We start from the raw sequence: 19,444 nt of genomic DNA, 5'->3' as shown, positions 1-19,444 counted from the left end.
ATGTGTGTCAGATATCTGTACACACGTACATGTTTATGTGTGGAATGCTACGCTTGCGTTCACTTTCAAAAGGCTCCCTCAAATGCAGGGTACAGATAACGATTAATGCTAATGTCTATGTGCTGACCATAATGTGTGAATAACTATGTGCGAGCAAAACTGTATGTGCATACATTGTGCATAGATTATACGTGCATTCAACTCAAGTGTGGGTAGAGCTAATATCTTCAATTAGATTTTGAAAGATTTCAATAGGGCTATTTAAAAGAATTTTATCAAAAGAGTTTGAAGCCCTCCCAAACAACTGTTTTTGCAGCCCCCCAAATCACCCAGATCACCTTCTCCCCTTGGCCCTACTTCTGCCAGTTTGATGGTGATGCTCCTCTGGGTGGCTCTCAGCTTCCATTTTTTAAATTTTCCCACAACACCCTGGGAATGATGCCATGTAATCACATCACAAAGTCCTGAGTTGATTGGAGTAATCTACGTAGGTCTGTTGTGTTTCTTCCAGAACCTACCTAAGGGACACGGGAATTACTTAGTAGTACTTATATGAGATTCCACTGCCGTGAGAACTCCAGAGAGCACATGTCTTTCCACTCCCCTACTGACGGAGGTCTATGGTGCAGCCATCTTTTTGAAGCTAAGCAGGCCTGGGTCTAGTCAGTGCCTGAATGAGTGACCACCTGGGAACAGACTCCACTTTCAGTTCCATGGTGGCAGAAAGAAAGAGAACAATTTGTTATGGGGCAGCTAACAAATAAAGTTTATTATTATTCTCTATATATATATTTCTCTTAGGCGTACCCGTCGCTGATCCCATGCGTGGCAGCTCTTGCGAGAGTTTGTGAGCAGCTGCCAGATAGCGACGAGGGTTGGCGGGTGGGGAAAAGGAAACTGCTGGCCAGGAGAATGGCTGAGCGGTGGCCGTTGGGCAGGGAGGGTGAGAGGAAAGTGGCGGCCATGGGGAGGGCAAGAGGAAAGCCAAGAAGAAAACTAGAGGTGCAGATGCTCTGCACCTGGTTCAGCTAGTTGTTATCTATTAGAGAGAAAGGTAATAAGTAAATAAGACCCTAAAAAAGGACAGGGCTATCCCTGATTGTGCATACCCTCCTGTGTAACTAGATGTTGTTGCTTCCTTTTATATAAAGACATGGAGCTTGGGAACCAGGGCACTTGATATGATCCCAAGGCCCCCTCCTCTCACATCTTCACAGAATGCCTGTCAAGTCTGCTGTTGTGGGATCTTGAACTTTTTGGCTATCCTGAATACCTCTGGACCTTGCCCCTGGGACCCATCCCTCTTGTTTCCCACCCTGCCCGTTCTCTAAGCTGCCTCCGGCCCAGCATCCCAACTGGAGGCAGGCTCTGATTTATCTCTCTTCAGATCTGCACTGCCACCTCTTCAGTTTTGGGATGGAACCAGCTCAGCAGTTCTGAGCCAAAGAGTTTGTTCCCTGCAGACCCATGTTGAATGTCGGTGTCAGGAGAAGTAGAATTTGTTGGTTTCCTGCTGTGTCTGCTCTGTGTGTGTGTGTGTGTGTGTGTGTGTGTAATTGCTGCATTTAAACAATTCTCCTTGCTCCTTTTGCACAGAGTGCAAGCTTGCTCTATGTCCACCGCGGGGCCGTAATGGTCTAATTCAATTATGTGGGGTCATATTCCATGTACTGCTGTCTGATTGTCTTGTCAATCAATACAAACTTCGTTTTTAAAAGCAAGCAAGAATCGTGTGTGATGGGGTGGGGGAGTGGGGACTGGAGGGGTCTCAGGGAGGTTGCAAGCCGGCAGTTATAGAAGGCCTGCAGGGCTTGGCGTTGTTGCTTTGCAACAAGTTATGCCTTCTCCAGTTGTGTGGTGTGCTCAGAAACACACTCTGGAAGTGCTAGACAGAAGTGAGAGAGCAGCCAGGATAAGAGGTCCCAGCTAGGGCTGACCCCAAATGCCTCTCCATTTTGCCATCCTAAGATGGTAAGCCAGAGAGAGCATTTTGATTATTTTTCAAGGAAGAAAGGGAGCAAAATGGCAGACATACCAGTGTTGGCAGCCATGGTCTTTTAGACGGCGGTCTTTCCCATCCCTGCTCCTTGGGATATTGTTCTAATAGGAGATGTCAGGGTTAGAAGCCCAGACCTTCTGCGTGCAACCATGTACTCTGCCACTGAGCTATGAGCTCTTCCCAGCTGAGAAATTCAGGACAGGCAAAAGGAATTACTTCTTTACACAATGTGCAATTAGTCTATGTAATTCACTGCCACTGGATGTGGTGATGGCCACCAATCTAGATGGCTTTTAAAGGGATTAGAAAACTCTATGGAGGATAGGGTTACTGACGGCTACTAGCCTTGGTAGTTATAGACTTCCATTAGGATCAGAGAGGGCGTGCCCCTGAACACCAGGTCCTAGGGGGCAACAAGGAAGGGGGATTTTCCCTCCTTGTGGGCTTCCTAGATGCATCTGGTTGGCCACTGCCTGAGGGTTAGGGTTAGGGTTAGCATTGGCATTGTTGCATTGCAACATGTTATGCCTTCTCAAATCGTGTAGTATGCTCAAAAGCACACTCTGGAAGTGCTAGACGAAGTGGGAAAGCACTTGACTAGGTGGGTCTCGGCCTGATCCAGCATGGCTTCTCTTGTGTTCTGGTGGAGCGTTGACTTGTTTGAAGAATGCTTACTGGGGTAGAACAGTTCAGGCTTTTATCCCCCCATCTCCATCTGTAGATGGCCCTTTAATCAATGAAGCACGTTCAAGCATCATGAAATAATTTCAAGACAAGCGTTTGCATACGGCAACCGGGATAAGTGCAACAATCAATGTGGCCACCGCCAAATGTTTCCTGGAGAAACATGGCATCCTCCCTCATTTGCCTGATGATCTTGAGGGCTAATCAATCAAAGGACCAACCCGCAAGTTGCACAGGCTACAGACCCCAGTGGGTGTCCATTAGAGAGCTTTCTTCCCAGTGATAATGGAGCCGCTGATTAGCGCACACACACACACACCCCACTGCCGGATTGGTGTTTGTGTATTCATTTTGCCCGGAAAGCTGTCGCTTGATGACAAGACTCTGTGAGCATCTGGTTTGTTAGCGTCCTGCTGGCCTAACTCCTCTGCATAACTCACTCGCATGGTGCCCCTGCTCATTCATCCATCCATCTCTTGGCTGTCTGCAACAAAAAGGGAAAGGCTGCCGTCCAGGAATTTGGTTGAAATGTTGATCTCATTTGGAAGAGAGTCAGGGAGAGTCTCGGGGCCAAGGTCTCTAAAGTTACTTGCTGGAACTGGAGCTGGGAGCTGGAAATTGAAAAAAGTTGCAGTTGGGAGGTCCTGTTCGGTTGACTGAGCAAGGGCAGAAGCCAGTACTTATAGCAGGCCGGGCCAACCCAGAGACTCTCAATTGCCTGTAAATCATAGGGCTTGATACTGCACATGCCTGGTCCTGTCTGGGTCTGAAGAAGACTCTGAGGACTGAAACTCTGGGATGTGGTTCCAGGGACTTACTGTACCTTCAGGTTCTTGAACAGGGGTAGGCAACCTTGTCTCTCCATCGGTTGCCAAACTCCAACTCCCATCTTCCCCAACCATGTTAAATTGCAGCTGGGGATGATGGGAGTTGGAGTTCAACAACAGCTGGAGAGACAAGGTTGCCCACCCCTGCCCTAGAATCTCTGGTATAGGAGTCTTCATGTTAGAGGTCAAAAGACCCCCGACTGCTGCATGGATTTTGCTAAATCATTGGTACAAATATGGAAATTGCCAGCCATATAATTCAAGCAGACATGGATGAGATGAGGTCATCGGGGTGCTCAGACTTGAGTCCTGAGATGGTGTTGGACTTTGAGGTGCACCTGGGTAATTTTGGAGCCTGGATCTAAAGGCCTTTGGAGCCACCCGAACTGAAAATTTAGCATCATCATGTTTTGCCAGGCGACCACACCACCCGGGACAGACAGGATTTGGGGGGCCTCAGGGGCTTTGGAGGCCCTGGACTTTGGCCCCGAAGTCCAGGGGTAAGAGAACCTCTGTTTGGATTGCAACTCACATCATGCCCAGCCACAATGGCAGAATGTGATGGGGGTTGCAATCCAACATCATCGCTGGTTCCAAGTCTGACAACCCTTAGGGTAGGCGAAAGTGAGTTAAAATGAATGTGGAAATGGAGGGTATGGATCAGGGCCAGAAAACATCTTCCAAGGGTGTATTTATGTATTTATTTCTATTGTGGTAGGTTGTAAAATGATCTCTCAGAATCACTATTGGATTAATACAATATTTATCCCAAAGATCTAGTTTGGGAGTGTGTGTGTGTTTGTGTGCATGTATGTGCGGTCTTGTAGTCACAAGCATCACTTGTCCCCTTAGCTAAGCAGGGTCCACCCTGGTTGCATATGAATGGGAGACTAAACATATGAGCGCTGTAAGATATTCCCCCACTCAGGGGATGGAGCAGCTTTGAGAAGAGCATCTAGGTTCCAAATTCCCTCCCTGGCAGCATCTCCAAGACAGGGCCGAGAGAGACTCGTGCCTGCAACCTTGGAGAATCTGCTGCCAGCCTGTGTAGACAATACTGAGCTAGATAGACCAATGGTCCGACTCAGTATATGGCAGCTTCCTATGTGCCTATGACAGCTGAGACTGATTTTGTGGATGAGGGGGAACATAGGAAGCTGTTTTACAGTGAGTCACACCATGGGTCCGTCTTGCTCAATATCGTCTACGCTAATGGACAGCATCATCTCTCCAGGCTTTCAGACCGAGAGTCTTCCCCAGCCCCGCCTGCAGACAGAGGCACTCTTCTCCCTGGGCTTCTGGGTGGAAGTCCAGGGCCTCCACACCCCCTGGGGGCCCCCAAATCCTCTCTAGTCTGTCCCGGGTGCTGTGGCTGCCATGCCATGCCACTGACCCATGCTGCACCGGGCGGCTGAGCGTGACTGTGACTTGTGCCGGGCGGCTGAGCATGACCTCTGCTTTAGAGACAGAGAGGGGAGGGGGAAGGAAGATGTGGGATGGGGAGGCGTTCAGTTGCCTGTTGGAATGTTTCTGCTCATTCATATTTGCATCAATAGTTGCTGTTTGTGCCCTCAAGAACCCTTGTGTTAAAAATACTGCATGTGTCGCGGTATGTGTGTGTAGGGGGGTGATACTTAACTTGGATAGGGAGTGGAGGAGGGGTCCTCCAAAGGCCTTTAGGTCCAGACTTCAAAATTACCTAGGTGCACCTCTGCCTGGAGATGCTGCCAGGGAGGGAGTGAACCTGGGACCTTCTGCATGCAAAGCAGATGTTCCACCACTGAGCTGCAGCCTTATCCGCTATGGAGATTACCTCTCCAAGACCTCCCAGGTTATCTCTCCATTACCCATGGACATTTTCTGTTCTCATCCATCCTTCTTGCCTGTCATAGATACGAGTCCTTCCGTTCCCAACAGGCAGCAACAGTAGTTGAAAGCTGGCATTGAGAAAGCAATACTCTTAGCTGAATTCAATCAATGACTATGGTTTCCAAGTGGTGTTCTAAGGGTCCCTGGGCTTCCTCAGTAATGGCAGACAACCCCGAAAGACAGCATACAATACTACCCATTGTCCTTGAAATATGAACCATGGGAGTGGGGCTGTTGGGTGCTTTAGGGCACATGCTCAGTTCACACAGGAGGAGGAGGACAAGCATGGATTGTCCCCTTTGCTAAGCAGGGTCTGCCATGGTTTGCATTTGAATGGGGGCTACATGTGAGAGCACTGTAAAGTATCCCCCTTAAGAGATGGGGCCACTCTGGGAAGAGCACCTGTGAACTTGCATGCAGAAGGTTCCAAGTTCCCTCCCTGGTGGCATCTCCAAGATAGGGCTGAGAGAGACTCCTGCCTGCAGCCTTGGAGAAGCCGCTGCCAGTCTGTGGAGACCATACTGAGCTAGATGGACTCAGGATAAGGCAGCTTCCTATGTGCATGAAAAGTGAAGCACTCCCCTGCAGCGCAGCAGCACATATGGTGAATGGCCATCTCTGCTTGGGGGACCATGCAGAGGTTTCGCTGAAGCTTCACACAGACCAAATAAACAGGCAGCGGGTTGCACTTAGGGTTGATGGGGGCTTTCACTGGCCCGCAGGCCTTCCAGTGAAGAAAACAGGTCTAAAGTCATCAACAATATCCTGTCCTTGCAATCTGCAAAACTCTGAAGGGGGGCTTCAAAACTTCAAGTCCAAAATATGTACTACTACTACTAAGAAGATGTATATGTGCTCTTCAACCAAAGTTCCCAAAGTGGTTTACATAGAAAACTTCCTATGTTCCTAGAATGAGGAACCTTCTATGGTAACTGAGCGTGTGCCCAAAAATGCATCCCAGAATCCTCTGAGGCATGCAATGGTTCCTCAGCAGACTGGCTCAGGTGGAAAGGGTGCTCTGAAGACAGAAAGTCTGGCAACTGATGATCTACGAGAATGCAATTTGCCGACCCCTGGCTTATGGGCAAAGAGTTTAAAACTTCACTGATTGCAGAGTGCAAAGAAGAATCTTGGACAGCCCATGTCGAGAAACTTCACTGATTTTATCAACATTCTTTCGACTCGAAATGACTCCAGATGTTTCACCTTCCCGGTTTGCTGCGAGCAAAATTCTGTTGCCGTTCTGATTGGGCTGCTGTCTGTTTGCCATTGTCAACCATTGTATTGTTGTTCAGTTTGCCACGCCAGATGTTACTGTTTCCGAGGCTTATGCTTGTGAGAAAGTATGCAATGTCAGCCATTTATATCCTCTTCTTGGCTCCGTCAAGGGCACCGTTGCTAGAGTTGGTGACAAGGCACTTAGCCGATTTAGATGGGTAAAAGGAAGACTGTTTGGCAGCTGTACTCTTGCCCAGGTGCCTCTAATTAGCGTGATCATGCCTTGTTCAGTAGTTCCTAGCACAGGAATAACTATTCCCCAAGTTCCTCTTGTTACCCTGTCCAGTCATTTAGAAAGAGTCCTGCTTAACAACGATCACATCCTTGATGGGAATGATAGCAACAGTTCAATCACACCAAGTTCAGCCTCACAGTGGAGGCTTCTTCACACGGTTTGTTTGTTCTTTTGTGTATCAGGAGATTCTCACTGCCTTCGGTCTCTGACTCTCTAGGTAGCACTGCCACTGTATTTAAGTAGCTTACAGAGTGGTGCGTTTTCAAGCTTCCTACTTTGAGTGGTGTATTGAAAAATCCCTGAGCATGCTCAATGGGAGTGTTGCTCATTGCAGATACTTCTGATTCACGTTCTAGGGTACACACACTGATTTGACTTTAGAGTTGGCCTAGAGTGTTGAAGTGTTGCCTGGCCAGAACCCGTTCATTGACATATGTGCCTTCCTTTTTTCTTCCATGAGTTCTTCACACTTCATGAAGTGTGAGCTCAATCGCTTCGTGAGCTCCGTGGCAGACTAGGCATGGTGGCTTGTAATTCGTTAATAATAATTTCTGGGTCTCCTGTTCCTTACTATCCAGCTAATAGGTCATAATATCACATTCTTCCTGAATTCTTCTGGTTCACGACATTTCCCTGGCCCGTTTTCAGAAGTGTGACCTTGAAGAATATCATGGTGCTCTCATCACTTACTAAAAGACATCACACATTCTTGAGAGCTGTATGTTGCTTTTCCTAATGTGTCTCCCGATCAAGCCAAATCCTGTCAGAGCAGGGCTGCCCAGTTTCAACCTTTCTGCAGATGTTGGACTATATTATTATTATGCTATTTGTTATTGACTGGATTAGGTACTTTATTTATCAGACCCTTTCCAAGGGTCTAGGATAACGAAAGAAAAATTAAAGATAGCGTCGTAGTATTCGTGCTGTCCCGAGTAGAGTGGCCTTCTGTAGCTGATGTGTTGTAATTTTATCGATGCCCAAGGTGCCAAGATGGTGGTGGTGGTGGTTGTTATTTAGGTAGTTGCCCCATAACAAATTGTTCTGTGGGTGGCTCACAACAAAGAATTAAAACATGCAATAAAAGCACATTAAATCATAACAGACAACAGAAGAAGAAAAGAAAATGCAAAATACAATACAAAGCAGCTTAAAAACTCATTTTAAAATTAATTAAAAATCAGATCAAATCTGAAAACCAAAATTTAAAAGGCCTGGGTGAACAAAAAGGTCTTTATTTGGCATCTAAAAGAACAAAGTGATGAAGCCAGGCAAACCTCACTGGGGAGGCTATTCCACAAATGGGGTGCAACCAATGAAAAGGGCCTCTCCCTGGTAGCCACCCGCCTTACCTCATTGGGCAGGGGCACCCAGAGGAGGGCCTCCGAAGAAGATCTTTAAGGTGTGGGTAGGGACATATGGGGCAAGGTGCTCTCTCAGGTAACCCGATCCCAAGCCATTTAGGGCTTTAAAGGTTAAAAACAGCACCTTGAATTGGGCCCAGAAATGGATCAAAACATCCAGTTCCAGTTAATAATCTTGCAGCCCTGTTTTGTAACAGGTGCAGTTTCCAGACCCTTTTCAAAGGCAGCCCCACGTACGATGTATTGCAGCAAGTTAAGCGAGACTACACCCCCCCATCATCCCTGACTGTTGGCTGCTGTGACTGGGGCTGATGGGAGTTGTCGTCCAACAAGAGCTGGAAGACCGAAGTTGTGCAGCCGTAAGAGAGCATCTCTTACTATAGGGGTTCCCATCCTTAGTTCCCTCAGATGTTCTCGGATGGCAACTTCCATCCTCCCCAACTACACTGGTCTGTCGTTGCTGTCCATAATGGTGTGGTGCTCCCCCTTCAAAAGCCTACAGAAGCCCTCATGGAACATTAACTGGACAGCTAGTTGCACCAGGTATCATGAGGGGGCACCTTGCCCTCTATTTACCCATCCTGCTAACTGGGCAAAGAGGCACCTTTTAACATGGTTAGAAGGGGGGAGTAACTGGCCCTATCCGTCCGCAGCACAGCATCCCTCCAGAGACTGTTGCTGGTGTCTATCTTGTGTTTCTTTTTAGTTTGTGAGCCCTTTGGGGACAGGCAGCCATCTTATTTATTTATTATTTCTCTGTGTAAACTGCTCTGAGCCACTTTTGGAAGGGTGGTATAGAAATCAAATCAAATACATAAATATCAAATCCCTCCAGCTGAATGTGAGGGCCCGTTTCTCTTGGGTTGCTGCCCTCAGCTGTCTCCCTGTCTCCCTTTTGATGCGCTCCACAGAAGTAGTTGGCTGCAAGAAGTCAAGGCACCCATCTTGGATCTAAAAAGGTGTTCTAACTGCCCCCCCCCACACATATGTATTTTCCCCTTCAGCCAGGTGTGCCACTGTTGAAACTCCTAGACTTTCATGGCTACCAGGGTGAGTGATGGTGGGGCTGGTGGATCCTACATCTGCTCCTCTTGTGGGTCTACCCCACAGCTACATAGGAAGCTGCCATATACTGAGTCAGACCATTGGTCCATCTAGTTCAGGACTATCTACACTGACTGGGAGCAGTTCTCTGAGGTTTGGGGCAGGAGTCTTCCCTGGCCCTACCTGGAGATGCTGCCAGGGATTGCACCTGCGTGCAAGACAGTAGTGAATGGCTTGTGTGAATCAGTCTTCTCACGTCCAATACTGCTGACAGAACATCCAAATTGCTTCAGAATTTTCCAGTGGACTCTGTTCATACATTCAGCTAGAGTAACTGAGGCCTGTTCTACAGGAGTGATGGAATACATCTGTATGGCTTGAAGATGGAGGAGAGCTGGTCTTGTGGTAGCAAGCATGAATTGTCCCAGGTCTGCCCTGGTTTGCATTTGAATGGGAGACTGCATGTGAGCACTGTAAGGTATTTCCCTTTGAGGATGGGACTGCTCTGAGAAGAGTATCTAGGTGCCAAGTTCTCTGCCTGGCATCTCCAAGATAGGGCTGGGAGAGACTCCTGCCTCTAGCCTTGGAGAAGCCACTGCCAGTCGGTGTAGACAGTACTAAGCTAAATGGACCAATGGTCTGACTCAGTAGAAGACAGCTTCCTATGTTCCTAAGATTTTTCTGAAGACTCAATTTGTACTTTCAGCTGGAGTAATGGATTTGGACCCCTCTAGCCTGCAGGGTGTGGGAGGAGAAGTCATGGTTTGCACCTGACCATGGCACAAGGCATCATTAAGGAAAAGGCTACAAGTTTATTTAATTAATATCCAATTAAGCAATAACAAAGGGATTAGCTCTTCACTCCTCCCTCTGCCACTGTCCTTCCACTGAATGGGCTCTAACACAGCCCTGTCTTTGAGATGCCAGGGGTTGAAGCTAGATCCTTCTGCACTGAAGCAAATGCCCTTTCACTGAGCTGTGACCCCGAAAGGCAATATCTTACAGTCCTCACACATGTAGTCTCCCATCCAGATGCAGACCAGGGCAGATCCTGCTTAGCAAAGGGGACAATGTATGCCCGCTGCCACAAGGCCAGCTCTCCTCCCACTAGGCATGGGGTATTCTCTCTGTGCAAACATCCCATGACCCGTATATATGGGTACCGGAGCTCTCCTCCTTCCGTGTACTCCTACACAGCCTGGGCTCGATTCCAGTAAAAACAAAGCAGAAAGAGCCTAACAGATTTGGCAGTCCTTCCTGAGCCTTCGAGCGGAGGCCTCAGTGCCTTGTGGGAAGTAGCATACCTCTTGCCCTCTCAGAAGAACATGTCAGGGTCGTAATGGCTGAGCGAGGAGCCGCCGACTTGGCACAGCCGCAGCTCGGCTTCACGTGGGTCTTCATTAATTCTCTCTCCTGAAATTATGTCCCCCTTCACTCCACTAAATGCTTCCCCCCGCCCTCCCTTTTGCTCTGGGTCTTTACAGAGGGCAGTGGAAAAGGAAGTGTTTGGAGAATTCTTGGATCTGTGCCCCCTGTCAGTTTATCAGACTGCAGCGTTTAGTTTGTTGGAACGGCTCCATCCACAAAAGGGTTCCAGAGAAAACAAACGTGTGATCCCAGCTAATAGAGAAATGGCTCATATTTTAACAGGGAAACGGCAGGGTTCTAATAGGTGGAGGGAAAGGCATGTTCCCAAAAGTTTAATGATTACAGCATGGAAGACTCCAAGATCCCACGGCCTTAATGTGGAAAGCTCCAAGGAAATGTTTTGACCTCTTGGGGTCTTGTTGGCCTTTTTCTTTGCCGTATCTCCTTCCTGCGTCCTAAAGCAAGTAGTAAATCAGCATTGGCAAGGGAGAGGTCTCTGAGCTGGGTCAGGCATGTATGTCGCTCACGTGGTGACAGTAAGCGACAGGGACTTGCATGTGTGAATCAGCTTTCTCAGGTCCAATACCACTTACAGGACATCCAAATTGCTTCAAGTTCCCTCCCTGGCACCTCCAAGATACGACTGAGAGAGATTGCTGCCTGTAAGCTTGGAGAAGCTACCAGCAGTCTGTGCAGACATTACTGAGCTAGCTGGACCAAAGGTCTGACTCAGTATAAGGCAGCTTCCGATGTTCTTATGTTCTTAAGAATTTTCGGCAGACTCAGTTTGTACTTTCAGCTGGAGTAACTGAGGCCTGGTCTGCAGAAGCAACAGAATGTGGTGGTAGAATTGCCTTTTCCCCTCCAGACTCGAGGCGGGGAGAAGAGAAGTCATGGTTTGCACACAGACCAATGAAGACATGAGGCACTACTGAAGGAAAGAGCCACCACCTTATTTTATGAACACCCAGTTAAACAACAACAAAGGGATTGGCTTGCCATCCCCTTACAGTGCAGAAATAAGTGACTTGCCACCCACATTGTGAGTCCTTAGCCTAAATCACGTCAGGTAACACACCTTGGCTCAGAACAGCATCACGGCTGACTGCGGCTCCTCTTAGCAACCTAAGATGAAAGCACCTTCATCACCTCACCCCAAGCCGTAGAGCCTGTAAGGTTGCCAATGCCTCAGCAGGCTAGAGAAAGCCCCCAGCTAGTACTTCCCCAATGTCTAGGGACTGACCAAGGACTCTGCATCACACCAACATCTGCCTTAAGGTACTCGCCAGTCACGGTCCTATTTCTCCATTCCACACTGTACCTGGTGTTGTGAACAGGGAAGGAATTTAACTATAGAGCATAGTATAGAAGTTGGGGATGATGGGAGATTGGTTTCTTAAAAACAAAATTAACGTATTTCTATACTGCCAAAAACTTGTGTGTCTGTTGTAGATCAGCAACAGCTGGAATACTAAAGGTTGGAAAACCCTGATGAAAACCACTTTGAACACTTTTGTTGAAAAGCAGTATATAAATATTCGTCGCCGTCGTCGTCGTAGTAGTAATACAACTACTACTAGCAATTACTATTAGTAGTAACTGCTAGTAGTACAACCACTACTACTACTAGTAGTAATAGTAGCCTTCCTTGTGGCTGCTCCTCTTCTTTGGAACACTCTTCCCCCCAGATTTGTTCAGCTCCCTCCCTAGCTGCTTTTAAGGCCCTTTTTAAGACCTACCTGTTTCGCCAAGCATTTGCCCTTTATTTATTTTTTAAAAATTGTTATTGGTATTGTTGTTGTTCACCGCCTAGAGTCTCTGGAGGAGGCAGTATATAAGGAAATTTTAATAAATAATACATACATAATAGTAGCTACAGTATGTGTGAACTGGCAGGCATGGTCTGGCCCTTGATACCTGGTCTCTGGTTATTTTTTGTTCCTCATGATTCCACACAGTGGGCTTCCAGCTCTGAGAGGGTGGTGGCCCCATTTCCATTGATGGGAGCACATCATAGTCCACTCTTAAGCCCACAGTGCCTGGCATTCAGGGAAGACTCTTCAGTCATTCTATCTGTATTTTCCTTGTATGCGTGACGCTTCTATCGTCCACTGTTCTGCCCATTTGGATGTTAAGCATTGTTTGCACTTAAAAACAAAACAAAACAAATGTTTTTCATTCCCCAATGTGGGAGAAAGCATACAATTAAGGGGGGGGAGGAGGAATCCAGCTGCTGCATTTTAGCTAGCTAGCTAAATAAATAAATAAATAAATAAATAAAATGCAGCCAGTAAATTATAAGATGCATACTTATGGCCAAATCTCTTCATAGGAGCAGGAAATGTGCATGCTTAGTAGATTTAAATTAGATACCCACATTTCTGTGGATTATAATTGGATTTCTAATATGATTGTTCTCTGTGTTGTAGCAACTAAATGGATAAAGTGGATAGGGAGAAGTTCTCCCCCCTCTCTCACTATACTAGAACCAGGGGCCATCCCACAGAACTGATTGTCAGGAAATTTAGGACCCACAATGGGGAGTACTTTTTCACACAGCATATAATTAATCTATGGAATTCTCTGCCCCATGGTGTGGTGATGGCCATACCGTGGCCATCCATATAAAGCTCCATATAAAGCTTGAAAGGCTTTATATGGAGTTTAGGCAAATTCATGGAGGGCAGGTCTATCAATGGCTATTATTTATTTACTCCTATAAGAAGCAGTAGTAGTAGTAGTCGCAGCAGCAGTAATATTGATGGCTTTAGACTACCTCCAGGTAGGATGCCTCTAAATATCAGCTGCAGAGGAGCAATGGCAGGAAAGGGGGCATGCCCTCATCTCTTGCCTGTGGGCTTCCCAGAGGTATCTGGTAGGCCATTGTGGGAAAGAGGATGCTGGACCTGATAGGTCTTGGGCCTGACCCTATAAGGTTCTTCTTCAGTTCTTATGTTCACAAGTCATTAGAGATATTCTTAGCAGCAGTCTAGCAGGCTTAAATTGTTTTGACCCCAGGGTGGGTTTTATCTGACTGTTTTTAAATCACTCATTGACGCTTCCTTCCATCTGACCTCTCTATCCTCATATTTTGGTCCAATGAGGAGGCATTTGGAGAGCCCCAGACCCAAACTGAGGTACTGGCAGTTTGATTCGATGAGGGCAAGTGTTAAGTAGATGTGTGCAACATACACATAAAGTCAGACTCCCTTTTCCTGCATTTTCCCAGCTATATGGTTGCCGCTGCGTTCTGGGCTGCTCCAGGCCACTGGAGTGGGGTAGGCATATGAATGGGAGACTTGATGTTTTAGCACTGGAAGATATTCCCCTCAGGGGATAGAGCTGCTCTGGGAAGAGCATCTAGGTTCCAAGATCCCTCCCTGGAATCTCCAAGATAGAGCTGAGAGAGATTCCTGCCTGCAACCTTAGAGAAGCCGCTGCTAGCCTGTGTAGACCATACTGAGCCAGATGGACCTATGGTCTGACTCAGTATATGGCAGCTTCCTATGTAGGCAACCTTGGCCCTCCAAATGTCACTGAACTACATCTCTCTTCATCCCCAACCACATTTTATGAGAGTTGTCTTTCAGCAAGAGAGCCGAGGTTGCCCGCCCCTGTACAAGGGGAACATCTAAAGTCTTTGGCTCATGTGGTTCACCAGAGGAAAAGAGCAAAGAGCATCTCTTATATTAAGCAGTGGGGAGAGCAACTGGCCCTCTCCATCCTCAGCACAGCATCCCTCCAGTGGCTGTTGCTGGTGTCTACCTCATGTTTCTTTTCAGGTTATGAGCCCTTCGGGGACGGGGGGGGGCATCTTTATTTATTATTTATTTCTCTATGTAAACTGCTCTGAGAACGTTTGTTGAAAAGCGGCCTATAAGGAAGAGAAAGAGGGGGATGCATTTAGCATATGCCAGGACTGCACAGCTTCGGCCCTCCAACCGTTTTTGGACTACAGCTTCCGTCGTTCCCTGACCCAATGGCCACTAGTCAGTGATGATGGGAGTTGTAGTCCAACAACTGTAGGAGGTCTGAAGTTGTGCAGAGCAGCCCTGGCCTGTGGTAGTACCCGTAGAAGAGCCGCATGGATCGATGACCCTAGATCACGGCTGCTCAGCTTCAGCCCTCCTGCATATGTTGGCCTACAATTCCCATAATCCACTGTGGCTCAGGATTATGGGAGTTGTCGTTCAAAAACAGCTGGGGGAGCGGGCCTGCCCAAGGTGCTTCTCCAGTGGCATAGAATGAACAGTAGAGGGTGTGTGTCTCCATTCCACTAGAGACACAGATAAAGTGGGTGTTCGGGTGGCTGAAATTAGCTTTCCTTGCCATTGAGGGTAGAGAGTTTGGAGAGTCCAAAGAAAAAGAGGCAGGGGAAGAAGGGGAAGGGGGACAGACGTTCTGTGATTGATGCTAATGGCTAGGTCAAAGGCAGTAGTGAACACATCTCTCTGTGGCCAGCAGCGTCATTTCACCTGTCCTTCCAGTGTGTCTCCGCCAGCCACTGCCTTATCATTGTTTAAGATTTGTATCATGCCGTGTGGTCCAGCCTACATCCAACCAGAATCCGTTGTATTCATCAGCAGCTGTCAGTCTTCCCATATCCATGCTTGGTCCACCATATCCATGATGATCACGAGCGTCATTGCCATCCAGGGGCAGAGGACGAAATGGACAAACACCCTCCTCGCCCAGTGTGATCTCTCATGTTCTTAGTCTAATTTTCATTATGGTTTGGATAGCTTTGGGCCTTCTCCTTCGGATGGCAGAGAATTGCCTTCCAGTTTCTCTCGCTTTGAAACAAATGCCGATAACAGCCTGACCAAGTAGCTTTGTCCTCAAGGAAGTTTCCCCCCAAAAAAATTAAACTGCAGGTTGGGTGGTTCCAGATTGAAGTTCCTGCAGCTTTTAGCCCTATCCAGAATTACATGGTACCTGCATACAGGTGTCTGTACACACGTACATGATTTGGTGAGAATGACTGTAGCTGTGCTCATTTTAAAGGTGAACCTGGATGCAGGCCCTTCAGATGCAGGGTACAGATTGTGTACTGCTGTACCTGTGTTCAGCATCACATGTGAATTAGTGTGCCTGTCTACAGATCTGTACCTGTGTACACTGTATACATATGAGCACTGAACGTAACATGTGAGGAGGGTATTCTGTTCTATTCTAACGTTTTGTTAAAAGACAAATAATAAACCCAGTCAGCTGGCCAGGTAACAGGGAGGGGTGACTCAGCGATAATTCCTCTCACATGAGCTGGCTGGGTCTGTTCCTTACAAGGTTATTTGAACTGGGGCCGCCATTCTGGGAGTGGAAGTTAATGCTGTTCTCCTGCACCCGTTTCCCAATCCAGCTCCTTCTCTAGAGCTGTGGGTGACACAGCAAAAGATTAATCCCTCCTCCCTTTGAACTGCAGCTCCAGTCCAAATCATCCCCTCCTGCAGCCCTCCTCGTTTTAAAAAATGCATCCGCTCCAATAGGCAAAAACCATTTGAAGATTCACTTCCCAAACTCGGACATTTGGCTGCCACAGTCCCTCTCACGTATGACGAGGACATCAGCCTAGCAGCAGCCATCTTGGTTTCTGATCCATACGAAACACAACTGGGCCTAGGAGGAGAAGGTGTGGGAGCATCTGCAAGGGAAGTGGAAGACCATTTTCATATGTAACGTTAACAAGTTTCTTTGAATCTTTTTTGCTCTGATTGTGTGCGTGAGTGCCATTGAATCCAAGCAGAAAGCAAAAGAAATACATTCTTTATCTGAATGTGCATTCTATTAAAATTGGGTGGGGGAGCCCTGGTGGATTAGATAAAAAGACTATCTAGCCCAGCATTTATTTTCAAACAGCAGCCTGTTAGGTGCCCCTGAGAAGCAGAGAAGCAGGATATGAAAATCTTGGCCGTCTCCATTATTTGTCCCGTAGCATACAGTATTCAGAGCTCAACTGCCTTTGAACATGGAGGTTTCATTTAGCTGTCATGACTAATATCTATTGATGGAACTACCCTCCAATAATTGGCCTAATCCAGGGATTCTCAAACTTGGGTCACTAGACCCATCTTCCCCAGCCTACAATGGCCTTCAGCCATTTTGGCTGGGGTGGTGAGATAAGTAGTCCAATAATACCTGGAGAGGCAAGTTGGAGAACTCCTGGTCTAGCCCTTTCCAAAACCATCTACGCTGTTTAAGGCCATCATCACACTCTCGCTGTGAATCCTATCCGTGAATTGTGTGTATTGTGTGAATAAGTCCTTCCTTTTGTTTGCCAATCAGTTTTCAATGATCAACACTCAAGCTCTGTTGTTATGAGAGAGGGAGGAAATTTCTCTCAGCCGTCTAGACAATGTAAGTTATACATTTGCAACAGAGATGCACCAACTGTGAAAACTCATTGAAGCTTTGCATGTGAAAATGCTCTAAAAATAGTCAGGAAAATTCTGCCATTTACCAGAGTTGAGGGGGGCATGAATACATTAAGACGTAGTGACAAACTTTGGATAGGTTTCTTCCAGTGCTAAGCAGGGTCCCACTTCAACCCAGCCTTCAATTCTTCCTCCCAAGAGGCATGTTCTAATGCAACTATTGAATTAACCTGCGTCCATTTTGGCTCCATTTTGGCCATCTTTTCAGGCGCAGATAGAATTAGCTTCTTCCAACTAGATTCACAGAGTTTCATGCTAGTGGGAATCTTTATTTCCTTGCAGGTCAAGTACTTTTGATATATTCCACATGAAGGACTTTTGTCCATCTTTATCCAGTGTTGACTGAAGTGCTTTGCACATTCTGGCATAGCTTTCAACATCTCAAATAGGGTCAAAGAGATGTATCTTTTATGTTAAGTTTAAAGGGAGTTCATCATATGGAAGAGGGCAGGCCAAACGAGTGAGCTGTTCCCACTGGGACCTAGCAGCCTGCCCCATTGTAAAATTTAATTGCTAAAATATTAATATCAATATTTTACTTGAATCCTGAGGCCACGTTTTCCATTTAGGTGACCATTTGAGACACTGTAAAGCTGGGCATCTTCTTAAAACCATGCAGAATAGCTTCTCAGTTAGTGGGATTTCAAAATTCAGTATACTGTACACACTAGCAAAGAGATGCGGTCCTTTAGAGGAGTGGGCCATGTGCCAGTCAAATAGCTGTAGTTAACAGTTAACTTCCAGATTTAAGTAGAAACTAAATATACAGCCATGTGTGATGTAAGTAAGTGGCCACTGTGCTGTGCTTTGAACTGAAACTTTCAAAACTTGTAGCTTGGGGTCATACTAGACATGACCTCAGAGATGTCTCCCATCACTGACTTTTTGCTTTGCTTTGTTTGCTACAAGCAGTCATGAGGGGGATTTTGATTGGGGCTGTAGTTTAGGGGCAGGGGGAATCTAAGCCTTCTCCTCTTAAGTTGCTCCTCTGAAGCTACTATAGCCATGGAGGGGAAACACACATCTATATCAGATAACTGGCACAGCGGGGTGCTTAACTCGCTCCTTCCATGGCCCCAACCTAAACAGACAATACCACCCCCCAAACACTGGGAAATCCATTCACGGATCTCTGGTGTTGTGTACAGTTGCTTCTTGGCCTGTTCACAGACCTCTACATTACACCAACTCTGCAAATATATATCTAAATGAGAAAAAAATAACCGTGTCCCGCTTTAACTCCATGCCCTAGAAGATTGCCTGAATAAGAAGTCCCACAGTGCTTCTGAGAAGTCAGAAGTTTCATCTTTAGTCTCACTGAATGTGGTTCTTCTGTAGATGTGATAGGGAAGCCAGAATATGCCCTAGCATGCATGCTATGGCTTTGTGTCATGATGATGCACTTGGTGATCAGTCCTACTCGAAGGAATAGTTCAGACGTCACGCAGGACCATGGTTAGAACTGGGAGCCACACAATGTCCCTGAGCCTTGGGGACTCTGCTGTGATCCACATGTGAGTGTCCACTTGCTAACTAGGTTAAAATAGCCAAGATCGGTCAAGTCATCCAAATCCATCAATTGTGGCTTATTCTAACCAACTTCAAGTAACTTGAAATTTGTGCCCAAAGACTGAAGTGAGTTACAGATCTTGAGTTATTTGAAGCTAGTGGGTTAGAATAAACTGAGATTGTGGGTTATTTTAACCTAGATGGGAAGTAGAATGGGGGATGGGAGGAGGAGTATACGTTACCAGGGCTCAGGGACATCATACGGAGCTTGGATCTAACTGAGATTTCATGCAACGTCTGAATGAAGCCAGTGAGGAAAAAGATTGCTCGAATTGTCCATGAGGATAATGTCTATATCAAGCTTGATATTGGCAGACATCATGGGGGCGCACAAGTGCTTAGATAAAAAGAGGAGAAATTCTTCAAGATACTGAATAAATACTAATCAATTCTTTATTCAGTTTCTTTATTGGACACGTTTAAAAGCTTAAAAATGCTCCTCCACAGAGACAGTTGTATACTGTAATGTCTTTCTCTGGGGATTATATGCCCAGAAACATAGATGTTCCTGGGGATGTGGGATGCAATCCCCTGAGAAAAATTTCACAGTATACACCTGCCTCTGAGGAAGAGCATTTATAAGCTAGAAATGCATCAGGCAATGATTTAATAAAGAATTGATTGGTATTTATTCAGCATCTTGAGGAATTTTCCTCCTTTTTATCTTGGTGCTGCGTCATTTTCCTTCCCATTCTTTTTTTTATTGGGAGCACAAGTGCTCCCCAGCACATCCTCAGAGGGGATGCATCAACCAGATGCACGTAGCAGACCTCAAGTCT

At 46.6% G+C, this 19,444-nt stretch overlaps 1 protein-coding gene across 10 annotated transcripts in view; it reads left to right on the top strand.

Moving 5' to 3' along the window:
- Positions 1–19,444, top strand: part of NTRK3 (neurotrophic receptor tyrosine kinase 3) — a 364,980-nt gene that overhangs the window by 247,843 nt on the left and 97,693 nt on the right. The window contains exon 13 of one of the 10 annotated variants that reach the window (XM_053272599.1): positions 16,948–17,019. The exons of 8 other annotated variants lie outside the window; for them this stretch is intronic. In XM_053272599.1, the coding sequence (XP_053128574.1) occupies positions 16,948–17,019 (72 nt within the window). Of the gene's footprint in view, positions 1–16,151; positions 16,927–16,947; positions 17,020–19,444 lie in introns of those variants that run through there. One more of the 10 variants, XM_053272601.1, reaches the window with a different exon arrangement.

Source organism: Hemicordylus capensis, chromosome 10, assembly GCF_027244095.1.
Source record: "Hemicordylus capensis ecotype Gifberg chromosome 10, rHemCap1.1.pri, whole genome shotgun sequence".
NCBI classification, from domain to species: Eukaryota; Metazoa; Chordata; class Lepidosauria; order Squamata; family Cordylidae; genus Hemicordylus; species Hemicordylus capensis.
The sequence above is the reverse complement of the archived record's forward strand: the minus strand, read 5'-3'. Positions and strand labels throughout refer to the sequence as shown.